Source organism: Rhinichthys klamathensis, unplaced genomic scaffold (assembly GCF_029890125.1).
Source record: "Rhinichthys klamathensis goyatoka isolate OS25496 unplaced genomic scaffold, OSU_Roscu_1.1 h1tg000060l_1, whole genome shotgun sequence".
Taxonomy (NCBI): domain Eukaryota; kingdom Metazoa; phylum Chordata; class Actinopteri; order Cypriniformes; family Leuciscidae; genus Rhinichthys; species Rhinichthys klamathensis.
In genome coordinates, this window is record NW_026606605.1 from 1,234,824 (window position 1) to 1,249,395 (window position 14,572).

The 14,572-nt window shown below is 34.3% G+C and overlaps 2 protein-coding genes across 2 annotated transcripts in view; both read right to left on the bottom strand.

Annotated features, from left to right (window-relative positions):
- Positions 1–14,572, bottom strand: part of LOC130084254 (elongation factor 1-alpha-like) — a 163,716-nt gene that overhangs the window by 14,608 nt on the left and 134,536 nt on the right. The window lies entirely within an intron of this gene.
- On the bottom strand, positions 1,205–14,570 carry si:ch1073-513e17.1 (sialin). Its single transcript, XM_056249495.1, has 11 exons — positions 14,547–14,570; positions 12,510–12,674; positions 11,584–11,798; positions 9,297–9,530; positions 6,001–6,175; positions 5,283–5,401; positions 4,216–4,377; positions 4,007–4,139; positions 1,871–2,018; positions 1,548–1,638; positions 1,205–1,456 (listed from the first exon to the last, which is right to left on the bottom strand). Exons 2-11 carry the CDS (start codon positions 12,604–12,606, stop codon positions 1,310–1,312), a joined length of 1,521 nt encoding a protein of 506 aa, XP_056105470.1. The 5' UTR covers positions 12,607–12,674; positions 14,547–14,570; the 3' UTR covers positions 1,205–1,309.

A 14,572-nucleotide genomic window follows, 5' to 3' on the forward strand; every position in this document is an offset into this window, starting at 1 on the left:
ATCATATTTCAATGTAGCAGAGGTTATTTACTCTGTAATCGCACATAGGAATGCAAATGTTTGATTAGTGATCTCTAAATCATGACCCTAAATCTGCACTGTAAACATTGCATTGCATTTATTGTACAGAAATATTTATGATTTACAATTAAAAAAATAAAACTAAAATACTAAGCAATGAGATATTCATGTCGTTGAAATTGAGACACATTGCGTGCTTAAAAAAAACATTATTAAGTGAAACTTAATGACTTAACTCATTAAACATGTAAACTTTTGGAAGAAGGCAAGTTTCAAACAATAATGAAACAATAATTTCCGTCTGGACTATGCCAGTAAATATGAACACTATCTGTCAGTAAAACGGAAAGACCACGGTTTTCATGAAAATGTTAAATGGCAGCCAGAGCTGAACTGACACAATTAATAGAGTAGTTACTTCATTATCAAGATTAAAATGACCTGAAAAGCACTGGTACCAAAAAGAGTCAAGTATTTTCATTATTGATGCATTAAAGTGCTTATTAATAAGTATTTTCAATTGCAATAAAATATGGTTGAATCCTCTAAATTTGTCACTTTTCATCAATGTAACACATATTACACTTATTTATAAGATAGCAAAAGCAATAGAATTATGAAACAGAATTATTCCATTCAATTCCATCCTTCCATCAGGATTAACTCAACGAGTAAAATATCACCAGAATAATAAACAGCAACTTGTTGTTGTTAAGGCACTTCCGATTTTCCCTTAAAAACCCTGAGTGAAATATAATTAATATCAGAGTCAAAAGTTTGGACAGACATTTTTTTATAGCATTTTTGTTTAAAAATAAATAAATAATAGTATTCAAAGTATGGAAATTATGTAGTGGCATAAAAAAAAAACTATCTGGTTCATTTAAAATAATTGGTAGTAGTAGGCACATGTTATATTTGTCTAAGCATTTAAAGTCACAATTCTTGGTTACTTTATTTTAAGGTGTCTTTGTTACACTGTTATTATACATTTAAGTACCGAAAATTAAGTAACAACATGTACTTACTATAGGGTTTGGTATGATTTAGAGTTAGTTGCATGTAATTAAGCACAATTTATAGTTACTACAATAGTAACTGCATGTATTATATATATATATATATATATTTATATAACAATGACACTGTAAAATAAAGTGTTACCAATGTGTGTGTGTTTTTTTTTTTTATGATCATGAAAAAAACGAAGTGTGTCCAAACTTTTGACTGGTAACATATCCCTCTGAACATATCCCTAATATCCCTCTCAATTGGTCAACTGGAATGTTTAATTGTGTGTATCTGTGTCTGATTCCTCATCTGTCGTTGCCCAGCTCTGAATCTTTCCAGTGCCAAAGATGACGTAAAAGATGGCTCCGAAGGCGCTCACTCCAGCTGACAACCAGAACACATGCCTCCATCCTGTAACCGAGTGCTGGTCGGAGCAAAGAAAAGGAGAATATATCAAAAAACATATCAAAATGACTTCAAACTGTAGATATATAATGTATAAAAGGACAGCTTACATCTTTGGTCAAGTAACCCACTACAATTGGTGCAAGAACACCAGGGATGGTCCCAAAAGTGTTTGTGATTCCTAGAAGCATTCCCGCGTACCTGAGAAAATATGGATATATAACTGGTGCAACAAAACTGGAAGATGTACTTATTGTCTGATGCATGTTAGATTTAGCATAGCATAACAAATCATTTTAACCACAGACTTGATTTTAAAAATTAGAAATTCTTCAAAAACCAATAGGAAATTCCAGAAGGAACTCATAGCCTACAAATCTACATTACGACTGAACAGCTTTGTTCAGCCAGTCAAGCGGTTTAGTTTTTGTACCGTGGAGCAATATCAATCTGGTTAAGGAAGACGCCAGCAGCACTGAAACCCCCAAACGCACTGGACATAGTCAGAAACGTCACGGCCATCACAGCGCTACAGCCCGAGAAGCCCACCGCCAGCAGGAAAACAGCGGGAAGAAACAGACCTATGGGACACAAGACACAAAAAATATCAACAAAATTGCCTATAAGCTGCATTACAAGTGAACTGTCAGTATCGTATATGTATCTGTGTCCTCTTACACTTGGTCACCATAAATATTCATTAAAATTTGTGACAAAAAAAAAAGTCCCAAATTGTCCGTACACAGAATTGTGACTTTATCTCACAATTTTTCTAAAGTTTTTCTCACAATTCCGAGTCTGTCTCACAATTCTGAGAAATTAAGAGATATAAACGCGCAACTGCAACAGAATTGTGAGATATAAACTTGGAATAGCTATTGTGAACTGCAAACTCGCAATTCTGAGAAATAAAGTCATAATTGAGAGAAATAAAGACAGAATTGTGATAAACTCGCAATTGCGAGAACAAAAGTCAGAATTGTGAGATAAAAAGACAGAAATACGTTCTTTAACTACGAGTTTACGTCTCACAATTTTTACAATTTTAAGTTTATATCTCATAATTCTGAGAAATGACGTCAGAACTGAGAAAAATAAAGAGAAACAGAATTTTTTCCCCTCAGAATTGTGATATAAACCTAAAATTACAAGAAAAAAAGTCAAAATTGTGAGACAATTCTGATAAATAAAGTCAGAACTGAGAATTTAAAAAAAAATCCCCTCAGAATTGTGATATAAACTCAAATTTGCGAGTTGTAAAGTCAGGATTGCGAGATATAAATCACAATTGTGAGAAAAAGTCAGAATTGTGACAAAAAAAAAGGTCAAAATTACCTTTTTTATCTCAGAATTCTGAATTTTTTACTCCTAATTTAGAGTTTATATCACAATTTTGAGGGAAAAAGGTCAGAATTGCGAGTTATAAACTTGGAATCGCGAGAAATAAAGTCAGAATTGTGAGATAAGAAGTTGCAATTATCTTTTTAATTTTGTATGGAGCCCCACACATGACATCATGGCAAAGTATATCATGGCCACGAATTAACGATTCTTTCCCATGACTTACTAATTGTTACGATTGTTTTTGTACTTGTGATCTGTTTTTTTTTGTTCTCAGATTCTGATTGGCTTCAGATCCTGTTAGTCCTCTGGGATTCGTTCGTCTCCATGACGCTCTGCCGGAAGCTGGCTATAAAAGGCGACGCCAGCTTTCTTCAAGAAGGGCGGGGGCTTTGGTTGGGCTTTGGCTGTGTGTGTGCGCGCGCGCGCCCCTCTCGTAGATGTTCATTATGTAGCCCATGTTAGACCTGTGTCCTTCATTTGTTGTTAATTTGTTTCTTTAGTTTGTATCTGTTGTTCAGTTTATTTTGATAGGGTTTGACCGTGTGTCCTCGTGTTTTCTTACGAAGAGCAAGCTAGAACGTCACGTGACATACATCATGCTACATAGCGAATGTTATGTATTAGTTCACTAGTTTAGAGAGTGTTGCCGTGTTGTAATTTTTGTTTGTTAGTTAGTGGAGGTAAGTTAAGGGGTGCTTTGGCACGCCGAAGATGTTTCTTTATATTTTTTTATTTTGATTTAGTGAGGTTAGATTTCATGGTTGTAGTTAGAGGTGTTTTGTTTTATTTAGTTCTTTGATTTTGGCAACACTCGTGCTCTTCATTTTCATTTGGTGAATTTCATTGTATTTTTCTTTATTTGTTTAATTAGTTATATTTGGAAATATTTAAAGTTTATTTTTCCTATTGTGTTTATGGGCTGGGAAGAATAAATCACTTCATACTCCAATTTCTCCTTTATTATTATTACTACCACTGTTTGCATTGCTACTTTCTAGAGATATTGAGTGTCAAAATAAATGTTACTCCCTTAAAATCCCTAGACAAAAATTAAATCATATTGGGTCGTAACACTAATAATTTAGCATGTTTTTCTAAATATATTTACAAAATTCACTAAAACGAGAGAACGAATTCTTAACTCGTGGCCACGATGTACATTTCTTGTCTGTACGTCGGCTCCATAATTTAGTTTTATTCCGTGGCTTCCATTCAAATCACACACCAATGAAAGTGAATATCTTGCGTATGGCGGTGATACTCAGGAGCTCCCTCTCCAGCAGCTCGTCTGCCAGCACACCTGAGCCCACGGAGAACAGCCAGCCAAACAGATACGGCAGAGCAGAGAGGAACGAGTTCTGGATGATGACAAGATAGAGTGAGACCCAGTATAGAAACCAGACTGGTTCAATCGAAATACGCCGATTGCCTCACCTGTTGCAAATCAAAGTGGAGCACAGTGTCCATGTAGATGGGAAGTGAGGTGAGGAGAGTGTAATAAGACCAGTTGGAGCACATCTGTGAGATGATTATGGCCCAAAGAGGCACAGAGAACAGCATAGACACTAAAGGCACTGACCAACCATGAGGAGTCCCCTAAAAACAGAGAAAATAGCTAGTGAGAAATAGTCATAATTGAGAGAAATAAAGACAGAATTGTGAGATAAAAAGAGAAATACGTTCTTTAACTACGAGTTTACGTCTCACAATTTTAAGTTTATATCTCACAATTCTGAGAAATAAAGTAAAAACTGAGAAAAATAAGCATCATAAATGCCTGTAGATCTAAACCACACATTAATTATGATGTTGGAAATTCATGTTATTTGATGATTAGTTCTAAGCACAATAACACATTTACATATCATCATGCTAGATTTTATTTTTAGGCAAGTTTTTTATATAGCACATTTCATACACAATGGTAATTCAAAGTGCTTTACATAGCACAAATTAAAATAATCAAAAGAAATATAAATAATTAAAACACAGAGCTCATGCAGTAAATGCACAGTACCCTTGGTATTTCTAGCTGATGATCCTAATGATCTGTTGGGTTTATATTCAGTGAGTATATCTGCAATATATTGAGCTCCTAGCCCAAACCTGGGTTGCTGCTAATTCTTGTATATAGAAATATTGCACTATCTTTCTAGAATACAGGAAGTTTTCTCTCTGCTGTATTGGTTTTTAAGTATATATATATATATATTTTTTTAATTGTAGTGTATTGTATTTTATTTTATTTCTATTTCACCGTGGGTTGATTAGTGAGAAACGCAATTTCGATTTCTTTGTATGTCTGGTATATGTGAAGAAATTTACAATAAAGTTGACCTTGACCATTAAATGATTTATACACCCGTAATAATACTTCAAAATCAATCTTAAATGTAACTGGGAGCCAGTGTAAAGACCTGAGGACTTTAGCGTGACTGACTTGACCCCTGATGAATAAAGGAGACGACCAAACTGTATGCATCATCAAAAGTAGATCATACCTGTGAACCGATTGAGGTAATTATGTAATCTTTCTCTCTGTCACTAATTCTTGGGTGAGTTCGGGGTTCATCCGATACCAGGAGAAACCAAATCACTGCCCAAAGACACCCTGCGGCACCTGGTGGTAAAAAAAACACTTTAATACATATATGTTTGGATACTAAAAATACAAGATATAATTTTATATTACATTAAGCATGATATTAAAAATATGAAGACGGGAGCAAACAACTAGATGCTGTTCAAAAGTTTGGGGTCGGTAAGATTTAAAAAAAAAATAATTTTTAAGTATCTTCTGCTCATCAAGGCGGCATTTATTTGATCGAAATTACAGTAAAAACACTGATATTGCAAAATATTATTACAATTTAAAATAACTGTTTTCTAATTTAATTTATTTAATCCTGTGATCAAAGCTGAATTTTCAGCATCATTACTCCAGTCTTCAGTGTCACATGATCCTTCAGAAATCACTCTAATATGATGATTTACTGCTCAAGAAATATTTTATGATTATTAACGTTGAAAACAGTTGTGCTGCTTGATATTTTTGCAGAAACCATAATCAAAAAAAATTCTCAGCATACTTAAATGAATATAAAATTCAAAAGCACAGCATTTATGTGAAATATAAATCTTTTGTAACATAATAAATGTCAATTTAATGCATCCTTGTATTCATTTCTATTATTGACCCAAAACGTTTGCATCCCTCACCGCAGGAGTAGAAGACTGCGGGCCATCCCAGAGTATGGCAGATGAGGCCAGTGAGAGGAAGAGCCACGAAGGCACCGAAGCTCGACCCTGCCCCGGAGAAGGTCATGAGACGAGCCCTCTCTAACGGAGGAGCCCAGCGGGACCACATCGCCATCATGGCAGGAAACGTCACACCCTCGACACAAGAACACCACACACACTCAAATACAGATACACATTTTACACACTCTCCACTTGAATCATGGGTAACACTTTACAATAAGGTTCTTTAGTTAACATTAGAATGAACAATACTTCTACAGCATTTATTAATCTTAGTTAGTATTAGTTTCAACAAGATATCAATATTGTGTCGGTTGTTGTTTTATTTTATTTATTTATTTTCTTTCTTTCCTTATTGGAAGCTGTAGGTTGTTTATTTGAGGGAGGGTCTTATTGGGGTATTAACAGTGTGGAATGATAATTTCATAAATTCAGTGTTATTATCTGTTGATGTTCCAAGCAGAAAAACTACTAAAGAGATTTAAAATATTAATTTCAACATATACTAAAACCTTATTAAAATCAAAGGTTGTATTTGTTAACATTAGTTAATGCACTGTGAACTAACATGAACAGACAATGAAAAGCTGTATTTGTATTAACTAACATTAACAAAGATTAACTAACACAGTAACGCATGTATTGATCAATGTTAGTTCATGTTAGTTAATTACGGAAGCGTATTGCATTCACTTGAGGAAAAAATCTACTCTGTTTTTCTGAATTAACGAGTTATTTATCTCAGAATTACGAGATAATTTTTCATGGAAAAAAGTTTTTGCTCTGTTTTTCTGAATTAACGAGTTATTTATCTCAGAATTACGAGATCATTTTTCATGGAAAAAAGTTTTTGCTCTGTTTTGTTAAATTAACGAGTTAATTATCTCAGAATTACGAGATAATTTTTCATGGAAAAAAGTTTTTGCTCTGTTTTTCTGAATTAACGAGTTATTTATCTCAGAATTACGAGATCATTTTTCATGGAAAAAAGTTTTTGCTCTGTTTTTTTTAATTAACGAGTTAATTATCTCAGAATTACGAGATAATATTTCATGGAAAAAAGTTTTTGGTCTGTTTTTCTGAATTAACGAGTTAATTATCTCAGAATTACGAGATAATTTTTCATGGAAAAAAGTTTTTGCTCTGTTTTTCTGAATTAACGAGTTATTTATCTCAGAATTACGAGATAATTTTTCATGGGAAAAAGTTTTTGCTCTGTTTTTCTGAATTAACGAGTTATTTATCTCAGAATTACGAGATAATTTTTCATGGAAAAAAGTTTTTGCTCTGTTTTTCTGAATTAACGAGTTATTTATCTCAGAATTACGAGATAATTTTTCATGGAAAAAAGTTTTTGCTCTGTTTTTTTAAATTAACGAGTTAATTATCTCAGAATTACGAGATAATTTTTCATGGAAAAAGTTTTTGCTCTGTTTTTCTGAATTAACGAGTTATCTCAGAATTACGAGATAATTTTTCATGGAAAAAAGTGTTTGCTCTGTTTTTCTGAATTAACGAGTTATTTATCTCAGAATTACGAGATAATTTTTCATGGAAAAAAGTTTTTGCTCCGTTTTTCTGAATTAACGAGTTATTTATCTCAGAATTACGAGATAATTTTTCATGGAAAAAAGTTTTTGCTCTGTTTTTCTGAATTAACGAGTTATTTATCTCAGAATTACGAGATAATTTTTCATGGAAAAAAGTTTTTGCTCTGTTTTTCTGAATTAACGAGTTATTTATCTCAGAATTACGAGATCATTTTTCATGGAAAAAAGTTTTTGCTCTGTTTTTCTGAATTAACGAGTTATTTATCTCAGAATTACGAGATCATTTTTCATGGAAAAAAGTTTTTGCTCTGTTTTGTTAAATTAACGAGTTAATTATCTCAGAATTACGAGATAATTTTTCATGGAAAAAAGTTTTTGCTCTGTTTTTCTGAATGAACGAGTTATTTATCTCAGAATTACGAGATCATTTTTCATGGAAAAAAGTTTTTGCTCTGTTTTATTTTAATTAACGAGTTAATTATCTCAGAATTACGAGATAATTTTTCATGGAAAAAAGTTTTTGCTCTGTTTTTCTGAATTAACGAGTTAATTATCTCAGAATTACGAGATAATTTTTCATGGAAAAAAGTTTTTGCTCTGTTTTTCTGAATTAACGAGTTAATTATCTCAAAATTATGAGTAACTCATTAATTTACAAAAACAGAGTGAAAAAAAATTTTAAGAAACATTTCTCTCATAATTCTGAGATATTAAAGGTGCTCTATGTAACTTTTCCACTAAAATGAATCCTTTTTTTATTGCCTGTGTGTGAAGGGGTTGTAATCACACATTAAAATGATCCACTTGTCGAGTTTTGCTATTACCTCTGAAGGCCAGTATTCCTATTTCTATGTGAAGTCTCCGGGTCGGATTTACCACGAAATCCAACGGATGTGACGAGCATGCGCGCTCCCGAGCCTCTCTCCTTATATACAGTCTATTGTAGACGGTCAGGGAGTTACGTCCGGTTAAAGGCACACGTTTTTCGGCTTATATCTCAGTCAATCTTTGATCAATATTCCCAAGACTCTAATCGTTGTAGTGCTGGACGGGGCCTTTCGAACGAGCCCACCCCCGAGGTCCAACTCGCCCGGCTCCCCGAGTTATAGCCGTTGGAAATCGGGGGTCCCAGCGAACGGCGATCCGGTAGGGGGCATCCCCGAGGCCCGCCACTCTAGCGTTCGGGCAAGGGTTCCCCCCTAGGACCTCCTCCCCCGAATTTGAGCTCTCTGGGTCTTTGCGTTCCAGAGATACGAGCGATTTTCTTCTGAGATCGTGACGTCACCGGCGTCCGAAATTTTGCAGCGCGCCCGATGGTTTTCTGCTAATATCTCCGCGAAAACACCACCAAAAACTATGGAACTTATATGGTTCTTTTCAGCTCGACTAGATGGTCCCAACGAGCTCGGTGCTCGCCGAATCCGTCTAGTATTCGCCGATATATTTGCGTAATAGACGGTATTGTCTATGAGTTTGAGCACGAGCGCTCTTGTAAAATTTGGTTGCAATCTGAAACATCACCACTAGAGGCCGCTAAAAGTTACGTAGAGCACCTTTAACTCGTTAATTCAGAAAAACAGAGTAGATTTTTTTTCCTCAAGTGAATGCAATACGCTTCCGTAGTTAATGCATTAATTAACCCTTTACTAAAGTGTTACCGAAGTATCAGTGCGGAGGATTTCTGGTCAGTAAAGCGTCCCTAACCTCCCCGAATCCCTCGAGCGCACGCAGGGCGAACAGCCACTTGTCCCCGAGCTGAGCTGACAGTGGAGTGAGGAGGGTGAGGACGGCCGTGCCAAGAACACCACCACCGAGGAAGAGGCTTCCCCCGAAACGACCTGACAGGTATCCACCCGGGACCTGAGTGAACAGGTATCCAAAGAAGAACGCACCAAGCAGCATTCCCTGTGTTTCGGGACTCCATGCGTATCTTGGAATCTTGGGAAAGAAAATTAAAGAGAGAGAAATATGACAAGAATCAAAAATTTGTTTAAACAGGTGAAACTCTAAAAATTAGAATATCGTGCAAAAACTAATTTATTTCAGTAATTCAACTTAAAAGGTGAAACTGATATATTGTATGCAAAGTGAGATATTTCAAGCCTTTATTTGTTATCATTTTGATGATTATGGCTTACAGCTTATGAAAACCCCAAATTCAAAATTAGAATATTGTGAGGATAAGGTTTTCATAAGCTGTAAGCCATAATCATCAAAATTATAACAAATAAAGGCTTGAAATATCTCACTTTGCATGTAATGAGTCTATATAATATATTAGTTTCACCTTTTAAGTTGAATTACTGAAATAAAAGAACTTTTGCGCGATATTCTAATTATTCGAGTTTCACCTGTACACTACAGGTCAAAAGTTTGGGGTGAGTAAGATTTTTGTTGTGGTTATTTAAAGACATTAAAAGGAACTTATACAGATTTGGAACAACTAAGTGATGAGAAAATTGTCATTTTTGGGTGAACTATCCCATTAATACTTTTATCCTGCAAGCCAAGGAAGCATTAAACTGATCAAAAGTGACAGTAAAGACATTTATAATGTTCTCAAAGATTTCTATTTCAAATAAATGCTGTTCTTTTGAACGTCCCATTCATCAAAGAATCTTTTCAACATTGATAATAATCAGAAATGTTTCTTAAGCAGAAAATCAAGATATTAGAGTGATTTCTGAAGGATCATGTGACACTGAACACTGGAGTAATAAAGCTGAAAATTCAGCTTTGGCTAACAGGATTAATATTATTTTTAAAAACATCTCATCCTTCCCTCGCACTTTGCAACAAATCCTTCCCTCATGGGTCAAAATGACACAAAGCCAAAAATTATACTTTTTTTTTTTGTCCAGAAACCTTATTTCATTTCATTTTTGATGCAATTTTTTTGGGGGACATTTTTGTTATTTTTCATTGTATTTACCTTTAAATTACTAGATTTTATCAATAAATATCTATAAATAAATAATAATTTAAGGCCATTCTTCACATTTTTTCAATGTAAATTCTAAATAACAAAAAAAAAAAATCATGTATAACCCTTTTAATTCAGCTCAAAATATCTTACATTGGGTGTCTTTGCCAACCCCTTGTTGACAATAATAATAATATAACATGATATTTCATGTCATATTTCATAGTCTTGCCACTAGATGGCCTTATAGCTGTATCTGGGGCAAATGAGCTGTTCCGCTGGGTCTTAAAGTCAGTTTACTTCAGTCATAGATATATACACTAGATGTCGCCTTGGCTACGGCAGTTCATTAGAACGAATGCGTCAATAGAGCCGCCATCTTGGAACAGGGGAGCCCCTCCACTTTAATGCATCAGCGTCAATGTAGACAAAGGTCTAACGGAAATAAAATCACCATAAATCATCATGAATGCGATTTTCTCGTTTTTTTGGTTCGTTCCCACGGTCAGACATGTATTTATCATTGATTCCAGAAAAAAATAATAATAATTTTTTTTTTTTTAAACATTCTTCCTAGTTCAGATTTCATTCGTGTGAACATCATACACAGCACAAAAGTCCGCCACCATCAATTAATTAGAAGTAAAGGCAGAGATAGCAGCGTTACCTAGCTACTTCCTATGACAAGACCCCTGTTCCAAGATGGCGGCGGTTTTGACGCATGCTTAGAACCCCAAGGTGACGTCTAGTGTATATGTCTATGAACTTCAGTATGCATTCAGATACATGTAGACATTATAAAATCATTGGTGAAGTTTTAGCATTTTTAGTTTGAATTTTGAATTCCTCGCATTCCATTCATTCCTAAGGGGGTCAAATTGACCCGCGAGGGAAGGATTTGTTACTTTTTAAAATTTCAAGCACAAAACTCCTAGAATCAAAATGGCCCGAGGGAAGGATCTTACGGACCCCAAACTTATGAACGGTAGTGTATAAGAACAGATCCATGACATATGTGGAGACCTGCGAGGTTCAGAGCATGAAAAGCTGCGTGCGGTTTATTCTTACCCCTGGCTGTTCTGATTGGCTGTTGTTGTCAAGTGTATGGGAGGGTCCTGGACACTCGTTTGATACATTGCTTTTGGATGACGGCTGGTCATTGGTTCCATTTACCATAGCAACCATGGCAACACTGAGATTTACACGCAGACCATAAACCACAGCAAAGCCAAAGAACATCATAGCAGCCAGATTGCATCGCACTGAGCAGCATTTGGGAGGCACTGTCACACATACAAACACATTCTGAAATGTCAAATAATTATATATTTAAAAAATATATAAGATTATTGTCACTTAGTACACTACTTTGCATAAGTTTGGGGTCAGTTAGATTTCTTTTCTTTTTGAAAGAAGTCTAAATCTAACATAAAAGTTTGTGTTCATATAATATATGTGTGTGTGTGTAGGCCTATATATATATATATATATATAAACACACACACACAAATATAATATATATAAATATAATTATATATAAGCTACACACACATATATTAAATAAACACAAACTTTTATGTTAGATGCGGTCAATCGCGATTAATCGATTTGACAGGACTAAAAATAATACTTTTATTGATCAAGAATTATAAAAGAATCCTGAAAATAAACTCAGTGACCACAAAAACTGTTTTCAACATGGATGAAGCAACGGCGAATGAAAATAGGAATAAATTACATTTTAAAATAGATAAAATAGAAAACAGCTATTTTAAATTGTAATAATATTTCACAATATTACTGTATTTTGGATCAAATAAATGCAGCCTCAGTGAGCATAAGAGACTTCTTTGAAAAGCGTTCAAAATCTTACTGACCCCACACTTTTGAACAGTAGTATTTGTGTGACAAGACCTATGAAGCTCATTAAAAACACACCACAACTTTTCATGCAGATTTTTAATGAACTGCAAAAGATCAAATCGCTGACTAACCTGTGGTTTTTTCCACTTCTCTTTCTAAAAGTGGCGCAGTGTCACTGTCCTGGTCGTCCGCGCTCGAGTTAATGGAGTAGCCGTGGTTTAGCGCCATGATCGCAACCGCTAAGGTGGAAGATTTGAGCTAAACTTGAGCTAGTCGAAGTATGACATCCACAAATCCTGAAACAAAAACAAGACATTTGTGTCATTCCTCTGGTAAAAGAAATATGTCACAGATGTTTATTTACTGAGTAATTCACAGTTTTGTCGAGGGGGTCAAAATGATTATTTTCACCTGAGATTTGAAGCCAAATTACAGGGGGTTAAAAATAACTTTAGAAAGAGGCAGCATCATTATTTTATGATGGTAGGTCAGGTTAGATTGGTGGGTTTATTAGTTAAATCTGTTGACTTTATCAATATTTGTTGCATTATATGCCAACGGTGAAAGTTCAGAAATGGGAAAAAGCACTTATTGTTTGTTGCCCCAAATTTGCATGCCTGTAACTCTAGAAGTATTAAAGATATCTTAATATCCTTTTAGATTCTGGTTCTTAACACATTTCTTTTGGCATCTTCATTTTAAAACCCTATATGGTTCAATCCCAGAGATATGGAAATCATAAAATAAAGATGCTGCCATCTTTCTGAAGTCATTTTTACACAGTCAATATTCATTCATTGCACTTAATATTTTGGCTTTCATCACTATTTATTTTTGTCTTTCTTCAGAAAAAAATATTAAAATAACATAATTGAGCTGGGGAAGTTTCCGAAATTTGCTTGATTTGACATGACCAATTTCAGATAATATAACTGATCTCATTTGTGGTGTTAAAATCCATTAACCTTAAACAATTTCATCATCATCATCATCATCATCAACAATTGTGTCTGATGCTGTATTTACTATTCTGTTTCCAATTCCATATATTTCTGTCTAATTCTCCATATTAGTGTTTGATATCATCAGTCCATTCACTGTAGGCTCTTCCTTTTCTGTTGGACCATCCATCATGATCAATATACATTTTTTAAATCTTCCTGTCATCATTCATTATGCAAATGTGTCTGTCTAAGTTTTCTTTGATTCACAAATTCTATGACAATGTTCTTCGTTTGTGACCTTTTGGGTTTATTCATTGATTCCTTTCAAGTACTATTACATCTTTTAGCATTGCTTTTTTTATTCTGTTTTTTTTCCTCTCCAGATCTGTTCTATAGTCTTTAATATGATCTATTGCAATTCAGGTCATATGTTATATTGCACATATGTAAACATCTCCACATTCTCCTTTCAATCTTTGTGATTTTCATGTCATTAAATACTATTGCCCAAATTAATCAGGAAGCTCTTCATTTAAAAGGTCTAATAGTATTCAGTATTCACTAATAGTATTAGTTCACTCACTCAGATGTGGACTGCATCTATTGTGAAGCCCAAACCTTGTGTAGCAAATTGTGCAAGCACTATAGAAACTGTAATGTATCATATCATATAGGTTTAAACTCCCATTATCTCTAGTGTAGAACTTGAGCACATGATAGCATATGAGCATAACATATGAACAGCACAAAGGTTATTAGAATAGATCAGCTGACATGTTGTGAATAAACATCAGCCACAACATCCAACATCTTTATGTCGATAGCATCAGTGATACAGGTGGCATTATTTGCCTCCTCTTTACTTGACTCAGCATAAATATTAAAAAGTAAAAAAAAAAAATCAGCGAAATGTAAAAATGATGATGATGATATACATACAGTAAGTTATATAGCCTATGTATGTGTGTGTTTGTACACACACACACACACACGTATGCAAAGGGTTGTATATTCATTTATATATTACGTTATTTATACATATACAAAGTATCCTATGACATATTGAACACTTTTTATTTATACTTACCATTAACATTCCCAAACAAATGTAAGATTCTGGACAACCGCTGGATGTCTTATAAAGAAGACAATTCGTTTACGGCCCCTCCATAACCTTACAAAACCGTTTAAATTTTTTAAATAAGTACTAAATGTTCAAAATACCGGGAAACATTAATGCTGACCGGTGT

What these genes read in the sequence shown, in the direction of transcription:
- si:ch1073-513e17.1 (XM_056249495.1), bottom strand. Translation starts at nt 12,606, where the DNA reads ATGGCGCTAAACCACGGCTACTCCATTAACTCGAGCGCGGACGACCAG. An exon ending in AGAAGTGGAAAAAACCACAG is followed by an intron (nt 11,799 to 12,509) that starts GTTAGTCAGCGA and finishes TATGTGTGACAG; the next exon opens with TGCCTCCCAAATGCTGCTCA. An exon ending in TTACCTCAATCGGTTCACAG is followed by an intron (nt 4,378 to 5,282) that starts GTATGATCTACT and finishes CTCTGTTTTTAG; the next exon opens with GGGACTCCTCATGGTTGGTC.